The sequence below is a fragment of the Rhipicephalus sanguineus genome, chromosome 10, assembly GCF_013339695.2.
Source record: "Rhipicephalus sanguineus isolate Rsan-2018 chromosome 10, BIME_Rsan_1.4, whole genome shotgun sequence".
In the NCBI taxonomy this organism is placed as follows: Eukaryota; Metazoa; Arthropoda; class Arachnida; order Ixodida; family Ixodidae; genus Rhipicephalus; species Rhipicephalus sanguineus.
The window spans coordinates 128,024,708-128,044,728 of NC_051185.1; the positions used below are offsets into that span (position 1 = coordinate 128,024,708).

Consider the following 20,021-nt stretch of genomic DNA (forward strand, 5'->3'; position numbering starts at 1 on the left):
CTTGTGCGTGTGCTCGCTAGTAATACGGAAGCATTCAATTCCCCACCACGGTGGCCGCAATATATATATACAGTGAAACCTCGGTGTTATGATCACAGCTCATACGAATTTCGGGGTGATACGAATTTTTTGATGGTCCCGGCCAAGGCCTACACTGCAAACCGTTTCACACCCTTATAGGTGTATTTGCGATAAAACACCTATCGTACACCCTTTTTTCCGATCAATATTATCCGAAAGGGTGTAATGTCTTGTTTGCACACCCTTCGCACACCCTTTTTTAATTTTTGGGTGTACCATGGGTGTATGTTCTGTTAAACACCCATGGGTGTTTTTTGAATTTTACACCTATGGGTCAATTCACGCAGTGAATTGGCCCATAGGTGTAAACAGGTATCGTTGTACTGCTGAATGCAATTAACTGAGACACTGAACACCACGGGCAACGCCTCCTGGAACCACGGGTCACCACCCTGTTCGACAGAGCGTCTTGGCACAGCATATTGTTTCACGAGGCACCTGAGTGTGAAGCTACCTGCTCGTGAATCAGTAATGGTTCACCTTGGTGTGCTAATCTTGCCACTCGATTTTCATTCTTTTAGTTGTGCATCACAAGTCTGCTGTATTTGCAAAGACGCATGTATTTTGCCTACTTAATTAGGCAAGTGGTAGTGAAAATAAAATATACCATTGTTATGCCTGAGGTTCTGAACGCAGTGAGTCAACTGATGTTACTTATTTACTGATGTCAACTGATGTTACTCACATATATTTAAGCCTTTACATCCCGATTTATTTTTGAGAAATCATTCCAAAATTAATTTCATTTATTGCTTGATTGGATTCACACGTTGAATGAATGCCCGAAATAGATTCGGAATAATATATGTATTTGTTTAGCATTCATAAGCATTTGTTCAGTTTAGAGGCAGTTGGCTTCACTTCACTGTGATCATCGCAAACACCTCTCCTAACGATTAACCTATAGCATAGATATACAGTGAAATCTCGTTGACACGATTCTGCATAATACGTTTTTCAGCCTAATACGTTTTCGTTTTTATTTCCTGCCAACATTCCTTGAAAATAATGTATTTTCATGCGCTTAATACCATCACATTTTTGCCAAAACTGGATAATACGACCGCGAAAGTGGATCTTGACCGATATATCGAGAAATCCTGCGTTTATTCTTCGCTATGACAGCTCGCACCGCGTTCCAACAACCCACGATCTGCGCATAGCAGAGCCGCTGAGACCACAGCAGCATCAGTTTAGCGGCGAAAAGATCGCTGCTAGGCGATCTTTTCTTTGAGATTATATATATATATATATATACATATATATTGCCGCTTTGTGAGGGCCCCCCCTCCAGTGAAGAGAGACTTTAAGCCCTGCTTGTAGTCATGCAGCTCTTACTGTGTCGTCGTAATGCTTACTGCGATTCAAATACACTGTGTAAAGCATAACAAAGCATAACACTGCCGCAGAAAGAAAGCTGCGCCCACGCGACCCGACAACGGCCGCGGCGCCACCTCCTCGGCCGGCGCAGCCGCCACCGCCGCGCGTGCGCGGAACAGCTCTATCACCACGTGACTTATGCAACGCGCTCAGACACGCCGCCGGACTCAACCGTTTTCTGCGTGTGTTGTGCATCGCCTCCGAATCGGTCTAGTTTTGCAGTCGGTGTTTTGGTTGTTTGAAGTGTGACTGCGCTTTGTGCTCGCCCTTTACCTTCTGCCAGTGCTGTTTATTACGAAGATGCACTATACTCAAAGGGAGACCTGCAGCTTCATATCGTGGAGCACTCGAACTGAAACGGTATGTACCACTATCACGTTGCTACGGCCAGCGCTTTGTTAACTCCAAGAGCGCGATCTAATGCCGTTAACTAAGCTTTTCTTAACTGGTTGACGATCGGTGAGCATTTGTTAACGTAGCGAGCATATGTGAGTGTATTGTTTCATCGGGATGAAGGCAAAGTTGTGTGACATTAGGCGCGGGCAAGCTTTGCTTTGTTTGGTGTTGAAATCAGTGTGCGCATGCGCGGCTGTGATTCGGAGGGGGATTTGAACGCAGTTGTGGCGGTGCCCTTCTGTCGGCGGAAGGGGGCCCGGCTCTCGATGAACCACTATTTTGATTTAAGAATAGTTGGGTTGTGACGGCACCTGTTACCTCTAAGTGTCAAGCGTGTCTAAGGCGCGTATGCTTCGGCCTGTTGGTAATTCAAGTGCATTTTTTTCGCACAAGAAAAAAAAAAGCAGGACAGAAAACAACGACGTGGTGTCCGTGTCGTTCTTTTCCGTCTGTGTTCGTTTTGTGCGCTAAAACTACCGTGATGCTCGGGTTGATGCGTGTGGGTCATTTTAACGCAGCATGTTGCTTCGTTTTAGTTACGCCGCGCGAAGCTCGCCTAAGTGCTAATACATTCCGTTTCGTTAAATTCGTACCGATGTTTTAATTCATCCGTAACATAGGTTTCCTGATAATGCCGGCACCCGTGCACGGGGAGCCGTTCGTTAAACTTGACTTGTGTTCGAATGAATTTTTCATGTCTGTGTGTGGCCGAATCGCCTTAACTACCTGAACTGTGCAAGCGCTAGTTCGAGCATCAGTGTGCACTTAGACGTGCGCAGGGTTCCCCATCAGGGGGGAGGGGAGTAGGAAGGTTAATCGCTGCCCCCCTCCCCCCGCCTTACTAAAATGTCAAAGTATGGGGGCAGACTTTGCGCCCCCCCCCCCTCTGTCTGAATTGACTAGGGGGGCGCACCCCCCCCCCCCCTTCGTGCGTACGCCTGAGTGCCCGCATTCGAGCACAATTTATTTTATTCTGTTTGTTTCCATTATGTCTAGCTTTCATTATTTTGTTGTGGTTATTAAGAGGTATATGCGCCTCGCCTCGCTTTGGCGTTGTAACTTCGCTAAATACTTTTACGTGTACAAACATTAAAAAACGCAGTTTGTACGACCACCTCCAATGATATTATTTGGTAAAAGACAAGCCTAATGATTTATAAGATATTTTAAATTCTCCAGTCATCTTCAAGGCTGCACGTTGCAGCCTTGAAGAGAAGTCCTTGTGCATAGTTTTGTTTTATATGCTTTTTATCGATGTGCAGGAATCCTTCATGCTACTAAAGAATGCTCCTTTTTCTTTAAAAATGCGGATGATATTTGTCAAAAAGTACTTTCTCTTTCCCAAACAAGCTACTTGCACGTAGAAAAGCTATTATTTCTCTCCAGTTCCATATGGGGCATGTTATGAGCTTCATATTTGGATGGTCCTATCGTGAGCAATATGAGCTCGAACACCCGAGCGCGTGGCGAACACCCTTGAACCTTACGTCGGCTGATTCGCAGCGGCGGCTGTCTGAAACAAAACGGAAAGGGCGCCGCGCTTCCACTAGCTGTTGACCCTCCCGCTTCGATATTGTTGATGCGAAACAGCATCTTAGAGTGTGTCAGTGGCCGCTAGCGGTGATATGAATTCCCATCAACGCCAACAGCCACATCAGACTAGGTAGCTGCTGAGATATCGGCTGTGGCGTAGCCTGCCACGATGTGCAGGCCATGCTTGCGCATCGGTATCTCGGTGGTGTCGGCTGAGGATTTTGCTGCGCCTCATTTATTTATTTTGTTATCATTGCTAGCGGTCATTCGCACGCAGTCAGCCGATATCTCGCAGCAACGCTAGTGAGGCGGGAGTACCAACAGTCAGCGGAACGGCGCCCCCCCTCCAGTTTCGGCAGCGCCATCCACGTATCACCCTATCTCAGTTTTAAGGCTGTTTTCCACGTGCTCGCATGTTCGAGCTCATATTACTCACGATAGTACACGGTACAGAAACTGTTATTTACTGAAACAAATGATTGAAGTCTGCGTAGCGCTTTCCAGACAATGATTTTTTTATTTTTTGTCATGCAGGGAGAGAGCGTTCCAATAACACCTTGCATTGTGTACGATGGCCCCGATCTTCCCTATGCAAGCAAGCTTTTCCTCCATGTGGACAAAGAACTGCTCTTCAGTGTGTCCAATGCCGAAGAATGAGTAGCTGCACTCATGGCAGCACATTGGCTGTTAAATATCGACTGCCATCACAAGGCGTTCAACGTTCTCGTCGCTGTTGAATGGCTCCTTCTTGGCCAGTGGGTAATGACTCCGAGGACACAAGTAGTAAAGCTCCTGAACATTTTCAAGAAAGCCTAGAAAATAGGCCTTAGCTTCTGCTTAAAGTATGTCGCCACCTGTGATTAACTCGAGCTTAAGCCATAAAGTTATATTTTCATATGGTAACGAGTAGTTATTTGTTTTACATTATACAGAAACGAATACTATGGCGGTACTAGTATTTCATTTCAATTTCTTGCTCATTTTCTTGTGACATTTTAATACTAGCCATTTTGTCTCTGCCGATTTCATCATGTTCTCGCAGGTAATTCCACTTTGTGGTTATTGGCTTAGTTTTTGTATTCAAAGGACTTTGTGACTTTTTTGCAGTAGTTTAATAATTGAGATCTTTTGCTATTGAAACTTTAGCTTAACAAAACTGCCAGTACTTGTCAGTGAAATCAGTGCATCGAATATTGTTTTAAAATTTATTTTTGAGCTATATGACAAGCTTTAAGTTTTGTCAATATTTTTTAAAAGAAATAAATACTCGTTTTATTCAATTACCAATGATTCTGTTGTCGTTGCTTGGAAAGGAATAATCTTTAAATATCTCTGAACATGCCCGTGTAAAATTTGATTCTACTGTTGTTATGTAGGTAATGCTTCTGCAGTGCTGTCGTGGTCATAACGTCCCTATTCCCATACATTTCCTACATATTACCGCATTCAGCATGCGCTGCAACGTGAGCGTCATGGCCCGATTGCTCACTTTTTTGTGTTGGAGCCACAATCCATTGCTTTTGAGAAAGTGGGAAATATTTCATAATTCCAGCAATGTGCACAGTTTTCTACTTCACTCATGTACTTTCCCAGAAAAGAGGTAATATGGAGGCCTGCTGTGGAAAACGACATTCTGAGTCCTTATAATGTTGCGTGAGTTGTCACGGAGCATTGATACCCTGCTCGTGTATCAGCTACAGCTGTGTGATGGCAGTGTTTACAGTGTTTACCCTACTAAGAAGGTCGACAACAGGCACAATGGTGTGGGCACTGCTGGAATTTTGAAACTTTTTCAATCCACTTTCTCATCAAGGGATTGCACATTTCTGAACTATCTCCTTAACAGGAGAACGACCAGACCGTACCTTGTGTGTTCCAGCTGATTCCAAACACATACACTGATGTTATGCAGCCCATTTAAGACGATGGCACCTTATTTTATCAACTGCATAAGTGCAGGTATAAGAAGTGGCACCATTATTTCCCTTCTTGGGAACTGCAACTACAGCGGGAAAATTCATTCTGCGGTGCCCCCAAAGGGACCAGGTGTCTGTAGTGCCCCAAGGGGGCTGACAGGGAAGAAGGTTCATTTGTGCTTCTCCCTGTAACTGCCACCTTTTCGAGGGCGGTTTCATCTATTACACCCCACTCGCACGGGTGTAGCTTGTTCTAAGACCCATACTGCACTATACGGCTGTGTTACAATGAAGCATGTTAAATTGAATTCCTCATTATGAAGTGGAAATAACGCCCTTGCTTCATATTTTGACACAAACGCCTTGGTCATTTGTGCTCCTTGTTTGGCGGCATACGCGATGCCGCTCCGTACACTCGAGAAAGGTCATTGAATACCGTAGAATTTGTCTCGGATGTACGAGCTCTGTGTTTATTAAAGCTTGACTTTATTTTGTACTATTGGATAACTGTGTGAACATCTTGCAATATGTGTCAACACATTTTAGGTAATGACTTTGTGTTCAGTCAAGATTGCACTGTATATGTAAGGGCCATATATGCCGTGCTTCATATGCACCATAAAATCAGTGCTGCTGCCAGCATTTTCCTTCTGTGGCAGGAGCCACTATAATAGGTCATGCGCCCTTGAAAGGACTAGCTAAACGGTAAGCTTTCTAGCGTTTCAATGGGAGAAAACTGGGAGGGGGGAACCACTCGAATTATGGAAATTTTTGCCGGGGTGTTTGGGTGTAATTGTGCATAAACACCCTAACGCCCTTTTTGTCGTTTGGGTGTAATGTGCTTTTACACCCTACACCCTTTTTTTCATTTGGGTGTAATATGCTTTTACACCCAACCACACCCATTGGGTGAAAGTTTGAAATTACACCCATTGTATAGGTGTATTCCTGCTTGGTACACCTATTTCTTGGGGTGTAGGGGTGTGAGTTATAGACCCCAAGTTACACCCATACGGGTGTAAAGTGGTTTACAGTGTACTGGCCTGCACTGTAATGGAGTACGGTTGTTGCGAACTGATTTTCACACAGAGACGTTTGGTGCGAACGTACGCTACCGCCCAGGTACGATGAGATGCTGTCCGCGCTGTGGACAGCACCTCATCAAGGTGGACGAGGACCGAAAGAAGGCGTGGGTCTTGACGAAGGAGTCAGGCCTCACAACGTCAACATGCGCGACCGTTGAGGTCGCACTTGTGTGGGCACGGCCGTAAATCTCCCAAAATCATCTCCGACGCCTCCGAGATAACAAAATCATAACACAGGGCCGTGGTTCTGTAATTTTGTGGCCTTGATCCATCGCGTCAAAGTGCTTCTTTTGTTACTTTCGCTGCAGTACTCTGCTGTCATGCGAAAAAGAACACTAAAATTTGGAAGGGGCTATTTCTGTCGCGGATCACAACGCACCTGGTTCATAAATTAAATACGCGCGTACGGGCCGTATATTTACGAGTGCTGGTATGATTGCCGACATCCAATAACTTAACTTACAATCATTCAGGATTGTTCCTGACGTTGCTGCGTCCCTGAAAAGCAATAAATGAAAATGTACGCCATCTTTCTTTTGTCGCATGCTAATTTTCCATGCTTTCTGGTGATACTAATTTCGGATGATAGGAATATGTTTGGTGGTCCCGTGAGATTAGCGTCACCGAGGTTTCACTGTATATATATACAGGGTGTTTCAAGAAATGTGTCCAACCTTCTAAAAAAATCAGGAAAATGCGATATTTGCTCCGGGCTTTCAGAATTTCCTTTTCTCTAGGGGCAGGAATCTTAAGGTAGTTAAGGACATCATTTAGGACAGTAATTAAAGTTACATTAATTAACTTTTTAATTAGTGGAGTTAGGTGATTGTGTCAACACAGGAGAATTGAAGTTCTTCATGCGAGGAACCCATCCGAGCTTTGAGATTTCGAAAAAGCGTCCTCTAGTAATTGTTGTGGCGTAATGAAATTCAACGAAATGCAACAGCTTTCAACGACGAAAGCCATCGAATTCGGTGGAATTTCATTACTTCGTAATTATTACTAGAGGCCGCTTTTTCGAAATCTCAATGTTGGGATAGCGCATGCAAAGTAAAGGATCAAAAGCAAAAATGGCTGTTCTGCTTTGCTTTTGTTTCGTGTTTCTGTCTGGGATGTAGCCCAGTGGCTATGATGCTGCGCTGGTGAGCTTGCTGTTGTGGGTTGGCTCCGGCAGCGTCGAATGCATTCGACTAAGGACCGAATTAAAAAAAAAACATACTTGTGTATGTACATTAGGGTGCACTTTAGAAAACCTCAAGCTGTCAAATTAGATCGAGAGGGCTCTGCAGCGCATGCCTAATATTCATATTTGTTGAGCATGCGTGAAAACCCATATAGTAAATTTAAACAAATTTTAAATATATTGCTTTACTTGAAATGTTAATTTGAAGGACCAATTTGCATTGCTCTTGTTCGTCGAGGGTTCTAGCACAGCAAGTGTGCAGGGGGGGCGAACAGATGGTTGGCAGTCGCCCGTATGTCAATTGGACTCTCTCTCTTGTACGCAGCTTTTTGGTAAAATTGGTTTGGAGAATGAAGATAGCGCCATCGACCGCAACAACAATTTCCAGACATTTCCTCAAGCCGTCCTGGTTCTCTTCAGGTAAGGCTGCACGGTGTGCTAGTACTGAGCCAACTGATGGTGTCGTTTACTTTGGCAACGATCGTGTGTCGTGTTCTCTTCAAAGAAAAGAACCGTGAAAGAGGGACGATGCTCAGCTTCAGAAATGCCGCGAAGTGCACTAGATCTTCCTTTTTGGCAAACTTCGGTGCAGTTTTAAAATAATGGCTACAGAAAGGGGTCAATGGTGCTGTCAACTTGAGTTGTTGCACACGGAGGTCTACGTGCTTAACCTAAGGAATATATAATTTTTTTCATTAAAGTAATACAAATAGATTCGTCAACATTTCGTAGTAATCTGCAGCAGCGGCGGATCTTCATTTCCGACTGGATTTGATTAACACTTGTGCGTTTGTCTTAAACTTGTAGGTCTGTATATATATATATATATATTATATATATATATATATATATATATATATATATATATATATATATATATATATATATAGATGACGCAGTGTTGTACCGTCATAGAAATGAAGCAACGCGCCTGATGATTGAAGCATGGCATATCGAGAATAGTGGTAGCGCATGCGTGAGCCAACCGTCGATTAACTTGCATAAAGATGAAATCAAATGCCTTAACAGTTATCTTCAACGTAGACCGCCACGCGTGCCGGATTGATAGGTTCGCCTGTTGCGTGGGCATGCGCAGATAAGTTTTCGTGCCTTCTTTCCTTTTCAGCCGTTGTACGTCTCTTCAGTTGTTAGTCGCCGTTTGTGGTGTCCTGACTTCTTTCTTGTGTCCTTGTTTGCACGCCCTGTCTTTTTAGAATGAATGTGGAAAGGGGTAACCGTCACCAAGCAATGGTGACAACAGCTCCTTCATTTATTTTCTATTTCAATAAAAAAAATATTTGTGCGGCAACTACGCGTAACATTTGTTCTGTCTTGACTGCATGCGCTGCAGCTTTCCGATGCTTGCCTCTATGTTTCAGGTTTGCTATAGCATGCCAAGGCAGTGCTCGTAGACAAGGCGGCGCCGCTAGTAGCCGCCTTGTCTACGAGCGGCGCTGGCTAGCACTCCCACTGATTAAACGCACAGAAATGCCCCCCGATGTGGACGAGGCAGCGCCATCCGTCATAGCCCAACTGGTATAGAATCGGACGCGTAGTTCGAAGGTCGTGGATTTAGATCCCGCCGATGGAAATGGTATTTTTTGTGCACTCTAATTAATTTCAATTGATATCGTAATTACTACACCACAGAAAAAACAACACATAATGTCCATTTTATTTTCCTTGGCCTAAATGCCAAGCCCGAGCCCCCGAGACAGGACCGTAGCCAGGAATTTTTTTCGGGGGGGGGGGGAACTTGTTGAAAACCTTGACTTTCTAAGAATTACACCTATTTTATTTTTTTATTTTTGGTAAAAACACATACTTCACCAAAATTTCGGAAGGGGGAAGGGGCGGGCCCCTACGGGCCTGCCTCGAGACGCGAGCGGTGTTGTAGCGGCGTTCTTTGCGCTTGATCTCTGCAAGTTATGCCGAATGCGCCCTCGCCGATCACTTGGCTTTCAGCCTATTACTGAGCACGAAGGCTGCGACATTTGTACGGACGCGATACTAGCGGTGTGCCGCATGAACATCTAGTTAGACGCGGGAGGATAAATGAGCCTAATGAGCGCTGGAACCCGGTAGCATGGCCTCCGAGATTAGCCGGCGGCGCGACGGCGCGCCGCCGGCTAATCTCGGAGGCCATGCCCGGTAGAAAATTAGTTTCGTTGTAAAGGGTGGCGTCTGCACGATGCACAAAGCGCGAGAACACGAACGCCTGCTAAACGGAGCTAGATTAGTCTCGAATCTCGCTGCGACTCGCAGTAAAAATTAAAAAAAGAAAACGCACACATTCTGTTTGTGCGTTTTATTATTGCTCTCAAGTTTTATTCATCCACTCAAGCAACAAATTACACAAACTACACGTCGTGTCAAATAATTATCGCAGTGTCACGTGCTACTATTGGCGACGTCAAAGCACAGTTGTCTATGTAGAGCAGCGACGTCACAGCACTACCATCTACGTAGGGTCATTCTACCTGAAAAACACAGCGCTGGTTTAAACATGGACAGAAGAAACAGCAAACGAGGACGGGTGCTGACTGCCAACAAAGCTTTTATTGTGCGTGCACAAATATATAGCTTATGAAAGAAAGGAAGGGGGAGGGAGGGAGATGGATGCTGATGCACGAGGTACTAAAAACAGGCGTATGGATGGTTAAGATTGCTGTAGGAAACTGTATTCCCTGTCAGACTGGGTAAGTGACGGCGCGCTGACACACACTGAGCCTTTGCGCATCATCGTGAAAGTCTAGAAAATTTCTCGAGCGCGATTGTCATGTACTTGCGTAGTACCTTGGTGTCTTGAAGCAGAGGTGCGCATCCGCATTTGGCACAGTGGATCGCTGGATTACTGCCGTGCTTATTCCTCACGTTGTTCGCACGTTCCCGCAGGCGGTCGTTTAGGCATCGTCCGGTCTGGCCGACGTACGTCCCGCCGCATGTGGTGGGAATTTCACACACTACACCACTTTTTCATTCCACAAGGGGCGACACGTGGTTCTTCCTGCAGGGATCGTGGTCCCAATGCGTCCCGTTCACACGTTTGCACAAGGACCCTAGTTTACGGGCGGCCGAGAACACGACCTGCACACCGGCACGCCCTGCAGCCTTTTTGATTCGGTGGGAAACCGCATGTACGTACGGGATGACCGCTAACTTCGACTTGTCGAGTTCCCGCCGAGCCCTAACCTTGGGCGACTTGAGCGGGCCGAAGAAAATGGCAAAAGCTGCTTCTCTGAGCGGGGCGCGTATGCCCAGCAGGTGGGGGTTTGGCTGAGGCGGAGGTCAAGGTCGAGAAAACGGATACAGCCGTCGACTGAGGTCTCTTTCGTGAAGGCCTCGGAAGATAGACTGGAAGGCACTGAAAATCAGCTACACATGTGCGAGGGTGTCTTCCGAATTAGCGCTGAACAGAACCAAAAAATCGTCCACGTAGCGAAACACTTTAATTGAGCAAACTGATACGAGGTGGTCCGAGAGCTGTCTATCGTAGTGTGCCAGTAGCAAATCACTTAAAATAGGGGCGATACGGGAACCTATACACACCCCGTTTTTTGCACAAATATTTGCTCATTGTACTTGACAACCGTAGAACTGAGGTAGAGGAGCACCAGGTTCATGAAATTGGAGGCACTGGTCCCAATAGCGTTCTGGAAGCGGACGATTCCTAGCTCCTCTGTGCCGTCTTGTACCACGGTGGCCAAATCTTCTTCAGGTAGCAAATGCTATAGATCCTGTATGTCCACTGAGAATGCGTACGATCCCAGGGCACGATGTTCTGCCAAGTACTGGGACACCGCAGCCGAATTGCGGATCAGGAACGGATCTTTCACTTCTAAAGAGGAAAGGCACTTTTGCAGAAAGGACCCGAGGCAGCGCTGCCAAGTTCCTGCTTCAGAGACAATAACCCTGAAAGCGATGCCTTCTTTATGGGTCTTTGCCGTTAAAAAAGGCAGACAAGCAAAGCTCTTTTGAGCTCTTAATCGAGGCTGCCAGTTTTGAAAGACCTGCTTTTTCGCACCTTTCAATTGCTAGCTTCTTGGCTTTCGCGGGACGGAAACCATCAGACATTTTGAAGTTGTTGAAAAAGGCCTTTCGTGCCAATTGCTCATACAGCCTAGAATGAGCGACGGGGAAGCCACCTTCTTTATCTGTCAACAGCAACTTGAGGTCATTGTCGCGTAGGTGCCAGACCACGCTTGACAGCTTGACTCAATTAACGCCTGTGGAAGTTGATGGCAGTGCGTCGACACATTCTAATATAATCCGGTCACTTTTAGGAGGTGAGGCTTTACTGGCGGCTGTTCTGACGAGAGCTAAGGTCTTGGTTCTATCCAGTTTAGGCGCTACGCAAAACTTAGGTCCTAGCCTAAGGGCCTCTTCTACATGTCCAGATAGAAAACGTCCCCGATATTTGTCACGCACTGACCTGGCTGAGGGGCGGCAGGCTTCTTGGGTGACTTCAGGAGTAGGCGCAGCCACATCTTGTCTTTTAGCTGTGTACGTCACCATGTACGTCATCGCCTCATTCTCTGGGCACGAGACCGCGAGAGGAAGGGCAAGCAGCGTTGAGCTTAAAATTTGACCCATTTACGCGGCCCGTAGCGTTGCAAATTTTGGGAGACGTAATCGTGAACGCCCAGTGCATGCACTGCGCTCGTCAGCTTAAAACTGTCAAACCTGGTGAGGGGCCCTTTAAGGTCGTTTCTATTTCAGTCTCATAAGACTGCAGAGAACTCCTCTAGAGGCTATCTTTTTAATTTGGGTTTTTTCCGTACACTTAGACAGAACAGACTATAACAAAATGTTATATGTGAATTGAAATAGATGGAGGCTTTCCAATGCCCAGGAGCCAACGCTTGTACGATGTTTGCGAACGCGTCAGTAACCCCGTTTCATGTGACTCCATGAGCTGCGCTTTGCTCTCGCGTTGCGGCTGCAACGCTGGCCTTGCGAGCTCACTCTCGACCACGCAGGTCAGCGACGGGCGAGTCGTGGCAGGAGATCATGCTGTCGTGCCTGAACACAGAGGACGTCCGTTGCGACAAGGCCTCCGAAGAAGGAGACCAGGCCCCCTGTGGGAGTGACGTGGCGCTCATCTACTTCATCTCCTTCTACATCCTCTGCTCCTTCCTGGCAAGTGTTCAACACCAACATTGGACTCGTTGTCACACGGGGTACTTACGACACAAAGCGACTCGAACTACTCGTTGCTTTGTTGTCTGGGCTAAGCATCTACTTAGAGGAGCAAAGCGATGCGGCGCTGTTGCATGAATGTACATACTAGTACTCAGACGTTGCATTAAATTCAGTTTTTTTTATTATTCACACCAAGATGAGTGCATATGTTGTGTTACAAAGACAGGGCCGCGTAACACTCATAGGAGCTGTGTAGGGGGCCCTTATGTCATATTCTGTTATACAAACGCTAGAGCGCGAGGGAACAGATTGTAATGGTAGGATATGGAACATTCTCACCAGAGAAGTGACGCGAGTTTAAGTGAACGTAGGTTAGTTTTTTAACGGGCAAATGTCTATGGTTCTGTGGAGCCTGTGGGTATTTTGTTCCGGAGTTGTGATGCGTGTGCGCGAATGGAAATGATCCATAATTAGTGCGAGATTTCGGAACGATGCAAATTTTTGAGGTCGCTGATCGGAAGAGGTATGGCTATTTTCAAGGTATTGCCGCACAAATTTCTAGTAACCTTTTCTGGATGTATACGTGCGCATCAGATGCCCTTGCAGTTTCACGATTAGGGAGCATTTCTGAAGGCGTGCTCACACAATTACATTTTTATGAAATCCCCAAGTTCTCCGAGGTTTTTCTTTCAATAAACCAGTTGGTAGTTTGCGCTCCTTCATGCCAATTTGTGTGTTCCAGTACGCAACTCGAGAAAGCATGAATATGATGATCGATTAATGGATTTAGTAGCACAAAGGCCGGAGATGGAGCATGAAGAAAGCACCCGCTTACAACATTAACGTGGTCGTTTCAGATGTATATCTTATTCAAAATGCAACGTGATTGTTTTAAAATAGAATGTGCAAGACGAGGTCCCAGACACCACCAGTGAATTACGACCTCCTTTATCAGGAGCACACGACTTAGAGCAATTGTAGCTGGCTCCTTCCGCGTCAAATGCCCCAGCCATTCTGTCGACCACCTCAAATTTATTCGAGCAAGATCGCGCTGAGTTGCTGCATTGGAACCATTGAATTGCTCGAATATTTCGGAAAGAAAAAAATTTTCGGTCACGTGGGAGCCTTCCGAATTCGGGAGGGTGCCGTGTGAGGGATGTTCGCCAGGAAGTTTATAATGAATCATTTCTCGTGCGAACACCAAACTTGGTTTACATATTAAACAGTGACATTTGCTTAAGAAGCTCTATAATATCATTGCAATATTTTTCCCATGCAATATTTTTCCCACTCCAGATGTTTTTTCCCAAAATGTGCTACGTTAGCATCTTTTCCGGTGTAATAATTGGATATATCTGAGTATCTGAGTAATAAATACTTCCTCTACAATAGGATTACATTGCTTTAAAAATATTTTACGACCACCAATGCTTGCAAATCTTACGAGAAAAAATCCAGAACTTCAGAAAATGTTCATTATGGTCAACCTTGAGGCGCCTTTTACATCATGTGGTGCCCCAATTAAATATCAAGTTCATATGCATAGGCGTGTGCAGGGTTCCTCTTCAAGGGGGGTTCATCGCAGTGCCCCCTACTAAGCCATTGCATGGGGCAGACTTGGCGCCCCCCCCCCCCCCCCGCTTGCACCCCCCGTGCAGCCCCCGTGCGCACGCCTATGCTTATATCGAAAGCAAATAAATAGTTCTTCCTGCTTGGCACATGTTTTCATTGTATATTTGTTTGAATCAAAAGAATAATTTTTTTAATTTTCCTATTGCTGACAATGCATAACTAAAATGAGGAAGGAGCCGTACGGACAAGTGCGAAGATAGCCGTCAATGGGAAAAATCCGTCAACGGAAATTTTGAAAAATAATTTTTACTTAAAATATGTGATTATAAATGTATACTTAATCAGGAAATATCCTAGTCGGGAGCTTGCATGTGCTCCTATTTTTCGTTTTATATGCCGTGTTGGAATAATCCATTCCTGACGAAACCTTCTTTTTTCTTGTTGATGTTTTCTGTCTGCAGATCATCAACCTTTTTGTTGCCGTCATTATGGATAACTTCGACTACCTGACCCGCGATTGGTCGATCCTGGGACCTCACCACTTGGATGAGTTTGTTCGCCTGTGGTCGGAATACGACCCCGACGCCAAGTGAGTCTTCATTTCATATTTTCGGACACAGTAGTACGCACATAACTACTGCACCGGCTACTCATTGGCTCTTGAACAGATATTAACGCGATAGCGTTTATGAGCTCATTTCGCAGAAATTCCGAAGTCGGCGGCGTTGGTTCTGAGCAAAAAATCAGCGTTGTCCGTAAGCGAGAATTCTAGATAGCTGTAAATAAATAAATTGTAAAAATCTTCGATTCGAATGGGAATCGAACACACGACACATGCGTGGCAAGCAGGTCTTCTACTACAGAGCCAGGCCCGTGCTTGAAAGAGTTTCGAAAAAAAAAAAAAAACGCTATGCGAATGTCATATAGTGGAAGAAGTCTCCTTAAGACATTTAATATGTATCGGGGAAGCGTAGAATCGCATCATGTGTCAAAAGATATGAATTGGGCAGCGACTGGTTAGAATAAAGGCCCACCAATCTCAGAGCGCATACTTAATCATCATTATCAGCAACCGCATCCACAAGGCGTCCAGAAGCGCAGGTGCGCGTGTTGCCTTACGGCGTAGTGGGTATTCAATTCGGAAAAGGTAGTTATGGCGGAGTGGGCACTTCGCAAGTGTACTTGGAGTAGGCACTCTAGGATGGTTTGAAGCGGCCAATGTTAAGTGGACAGACTTTCCTTTTCTTGCGGCATGATTGAGGTGTCCACCGAGATGCGAAGGCAGGCTGGCGATTGAGAAGGCGATGCTCATGGGGCCAGATTACGCTGTCGCGTTATCCTCTTGAAGGCAAAGCTCAAGTGTTCCCGAAGTTTTTGCGTTTTCGTATATGTGTCGCATTGTGTGTTTTTGGCACCGTTTTACAGGAAAGAAATGGGATGACAATTACGTACACAGAATGACGATATCGCATGCGAAACACAATCGCCCAACAGCGTTACAAAGAAGCTCGCAAAGCAATATTACGAATAAAAACATGAGTGCTTAGAGGACTACCCTCAGAATAGCTCAAGAAACGCTATGCCAATTAATCGCTGTAATATCACGCATGACGTACAGCAGCAGTTGAAATAAGTTACCCCCGTATAAATTGAGCGTTCGAATACATGTGTTAATGATGTCCCAATGTTCTCGTTGGCTCTAAAATTATTTTGGTGGTATCAAAGGGGCGCTATAACACTTTACAAACACTATTTTTTTCTTTGCGAATTTCGTAGTCTGAGCAGAGGCAGAGAAGTACAGTAAGAACGGAACCGAAAGGGGCACACAGGCGAAACTTATTCGACGTAGAAAATTCAGCATATGAGAACGAGGAACAAAAGAAAAACGACTGCCCTAAATTTGAACTTTGTGGGATGTCGCGTGTTCAAGTATTGTGTCGTAACCCAGTGTAGCCACTTGCAGAATGCGGAGCGTCTGCATAGCGCAAGTTACTCGCTGCAGTGTCCTTAGTGGTCATGGTGCTCGACTGTTGACCCTAATGTTGCGGGATCAAATTGCGGGCCCATTTCGATGCAGGTGAAAATGCTTGAAACCTGTTTACTTGAATTTAGGTGCACTTTAAAGAACCCCAGGTGGTCGAAATTTCCGGAGCCCTCCACTACGGCGTCCCTCATAATCATATCGTGGTTTTGGGACGTTAAACCCCAAGAAGTACATCATATTATATTATACGTAGCGCAAGTTAGCGCCACAGGTACCATAGTTCCCGTTCTATTGAGTGCACTGATCACTCTGTTACAAAAAAGTCAGTTTCGCCGCAAGGGCAAAGCAATGAATGCGATAGCAAGAAAAGCGGCTCGTGATGAACGCGCTGCTACGCTGCAGAAACATCTGCCCCCCTGGCAGCAACTACCGCGCGAGCAGACAGCGGAAGGGCAAGGTTCTCCCTGCTCAAATATTAGAAGAAGCGAGCGATCTGGCCTACGACTGTTAAATGCGCCCGTTGCGCTCCTTGCGCCATCTCGCTGGTAATGAAGAAACGCTCATAAGCGCCTGCCGTCTCTGAGTCCTGTCAGCGGTAAAGGGTGTGTATATAACACTCGCCGTTAGCTACCTGAAGGATTTGCGCTTTCGGGCGTAGTGGTTAGCGCCACGCGCTGCGGAGCAAGAGGGCGCTGCTTCGATTCCGCGCTTCAGAAGCATTTTTATGAATTATTTTTTAGGGGGACATATATATATATATATATATATATATATATATATATATATATATATATATACGGTGCATGACGGTGGCGATGGCGACGGCAAAACCCAGCCGAGACTGCCCATATAATTGCTATCGCAATAACACGAAATAATGTGGCGCTCCGCCCCCCGCGATCCGACGTAAACGGAAAGACAAAAAAACCACAGTTTCGCCTCAAGGGCGAAGCAATGAATACGATAGAAACAAGTTGGAACTTGTTGCGGGAAGAGCGGCAAGCAGCTCTAAACTTGCTGCGCGCTGCTCAACCACAAAGGACGCAGCAAAAGAAAACACACAAGGCGAGTGCGAAGTAACCACTGTCACAGCTCGACACTTGCAGCGCGCTGCTAAAGGACAAGGAAGGACGTACGAAAAGAGCGCACACGTATACAAAGGACGAGCGTGAACTGTCACAGTTGTTACTTCAACTACCACCTGCTCTGGCTCTTCTAGCTAGCAAGCAGCTCACTCCTTTCGCAAACGCCGCCTCTGCAGCGAGCAAAGTGACTTTGGTGCTGTCTATACCTTCAACACAAACTTTGCGGTGAAAGCACAACACGTGCGAAACTCCCCCTCAAGAGATAAGTGCGCAAGCACGGTCGACCACACCCTGTATGTCAAATTAGAAGTCGGACTTCCGCATCCCAACTCCGGCGAAAAGCTAGAGTTTTAGAATTGGGGACTTTAGAAATTGGCGAGCCGCCAGGGCGCATGCGCAGAACGCAAGCCACTCTCGGACTCGTGCGCACGCGTTGTCCTAATATTTTTCAGGGACTTTAGGTCCTAAGACCCTGTAGTGACCTCCTTTTGGCGGCGCACAAAACCGCAAAGCGCGCGACCTCAAGAGAACAAAAGAAAGGCGGCGTTTGGCAGTGGCACGTGAAGACACGGCTCCCGTTCCCGGCTGGCGTCGATTCTGGTCACTAAAATAAAACTTCATTTGAGTGTACATATTACTGAGGCTAAAATTAGAGCACAAATGCACCTCTTTGTCCTTCTTACTTCTTTTTACTTTTTTGCCCGGCACCCATCTGAATAAGATCTCATGTCTTCGCGTGTGTAATGCACTATCATCCTTGTTACACGTTTTGGTTTATAGCTATTGTTGTGTACGCGTGTGAGGTATGGTTGCCTTGGACTTATATATGCTTTGACGCATGAAAGAATAAAGCATTTGTTTGCACTTGTGTCGTATATTTCTTCTTTTCTTCATGGGTGTCTGGTGCTTTTGCTCTATAATTTTAGCCTCGGGATTCTGGTCATGATGTAAGATATGTACTGCGAGTCTGGTTCAGCCGTCTCGTTTCTTACCTCTTGTGGCATAAGCCTACAAAAGCCAAAGCGTTTCCACTAGCTCGCGCCACCACTACCCACGGGATGCTGTTCGTTTTCCCTGACTGACTAGCCAGGAGTGACGCGGTGCTACAACCACAAAATGGAAAACAAAGCTAGCCTGGGTCGCCAGCCATACGACGCAAACGCAGCGCGGACAACTATGCAGCATGGCCCGCGTCTCACATAACTTTAATTTCGCCACTTGTGGCGTCCCGTGCGTTTCACCCAATGTCGCGTGCGTTTGTATTCTGCCGTTAGTAGCGTGGAGAACGAATGACGCATGACGTAATTGTTTAGCGCAGTGCGCAACGGGGGGAGGGGTCTCAGGTTCAAACCCCCGGCCGTGCGCATCGGAATTTTTTCTTCTGAATTATTTTTGTTTGCGGATTTTATGTATGTATACATACATACGTATACATATCCGGGACATGACGGCGACAGCGATGGTGAGGGCAACAATCCTCCGAGAGTGACGGTATAATTGCTATCTCAATAAAACAACGCGCCGAGGTGAGAAACACTCGCCTCTTCAATACCGTACCACTTTCAACACGTACAAAACAAGGCTGCTGACGAGGGCACACAGGGGAGAACAGAAGCTTTCGCATTTCTATTTGCTCAGAGGCCACAGCCAACGCCCCTACCTTGTTTAGTAGTCGCACAGCTTTTTAACAGCGACGCTTTTCTTGGTCGATACTTTCATGTCCGGGAGCCGTGGTAACGCTTGTGGGCATCATAAACGGGTATGCGCCACAGGCATTGGGTAAATCCCACTACTCACCACTGGTCTACTAAAAATGAAGGCAACACTTAGCCCAAAAAGGGGTAAGTTCCACAGAAATCTGTGCGGCCTATCAGAAAACTATCATCATCATAAACGCGTATGTGCCACAGAAATTGGGTAAATCCCGCTACAGACAACTTCCGCTAAAAAGGGAGGAGGCAACAGTTAGCCCAACAAATGGCGTGCGCAGTACCACAGGCACACCACTGTCACGTGATACTTTGTGGTTACAAAAGGTAGTGGCTCTACTACAAGGATCACTGATTTTTGGGCTAGTTGGTTTTCCATCACCGATCACTTAAGCGCGCGCAAACAAGGACAAAGGGAGGTGACGACAACACAAGCACTTACTTCCAACTGACACTTATTTACGAAAATGCATAATATGAACTCTTTTTGTCATGACGTCACAAAATCGTACTGCTGATATTACGTGGACGTGCTGAGAACTGTGTTTCTTTCGACGACAAGATAATGGAAGGTGCGCTTACGCATGACTGAGCCGCCTTTGCAATCAAATCCGCCTCTATTATCTCCCTCACATCTTGGCTTCTGTTTCAAGCTACCACCCTACACATATCATACAATGGTTTACAAGGCCTACCAATCTTCAACCCACAATCATGGAAATGCACCGAAAGATTGCCATCACGATAGTTCCCCACCTTCCTCTTGTGTTCCACGAGTCTTTGGTTCAGACACCTACCAGTCTGGCCGATGTAGCTGAAGCCGCATGATGAGACCTCGTATACGGCTTTTGATACACACGGTACAAATGGGTCCCGATGCTTGATTATGCATGGCTCTTTCTTTTAGATGCGAAGTATCTTAAGGCGGAGCTTCATGAGGTGGTGGTGTGCGGCG

General features: G+C 46.0%; 1 protein-coding gene across 1 annotated transcript in view; it reads left to right on the plus strand.

Moving 5' to 3' along the window:
• LOC119400224 (muscle calcium channel subunit alpha-1) overlaps positions 1–20,021 on the plus strand; it is a 129,833-nt gene that overhangs the window by 81,188 nt on the left and 28,624 nt on the right. Inside the window, exons 24-26 of the mRNA XM_049420240.1 lie at positions 7,900–7,994; positions 12,554–12,713; positions 14,750–14,877. Of these exons, the coding sequence (XP_049276197.1) occupies positions 7,900–7,994; positions 12,554–12,713; positions 14,750–14,877 (383 nt within the window). The remainder of the gene's footprint in view (positions 1–7,899; positions 7,995–12,553; positions 12,714–14,749; positions 14,878–20,021) is intronic.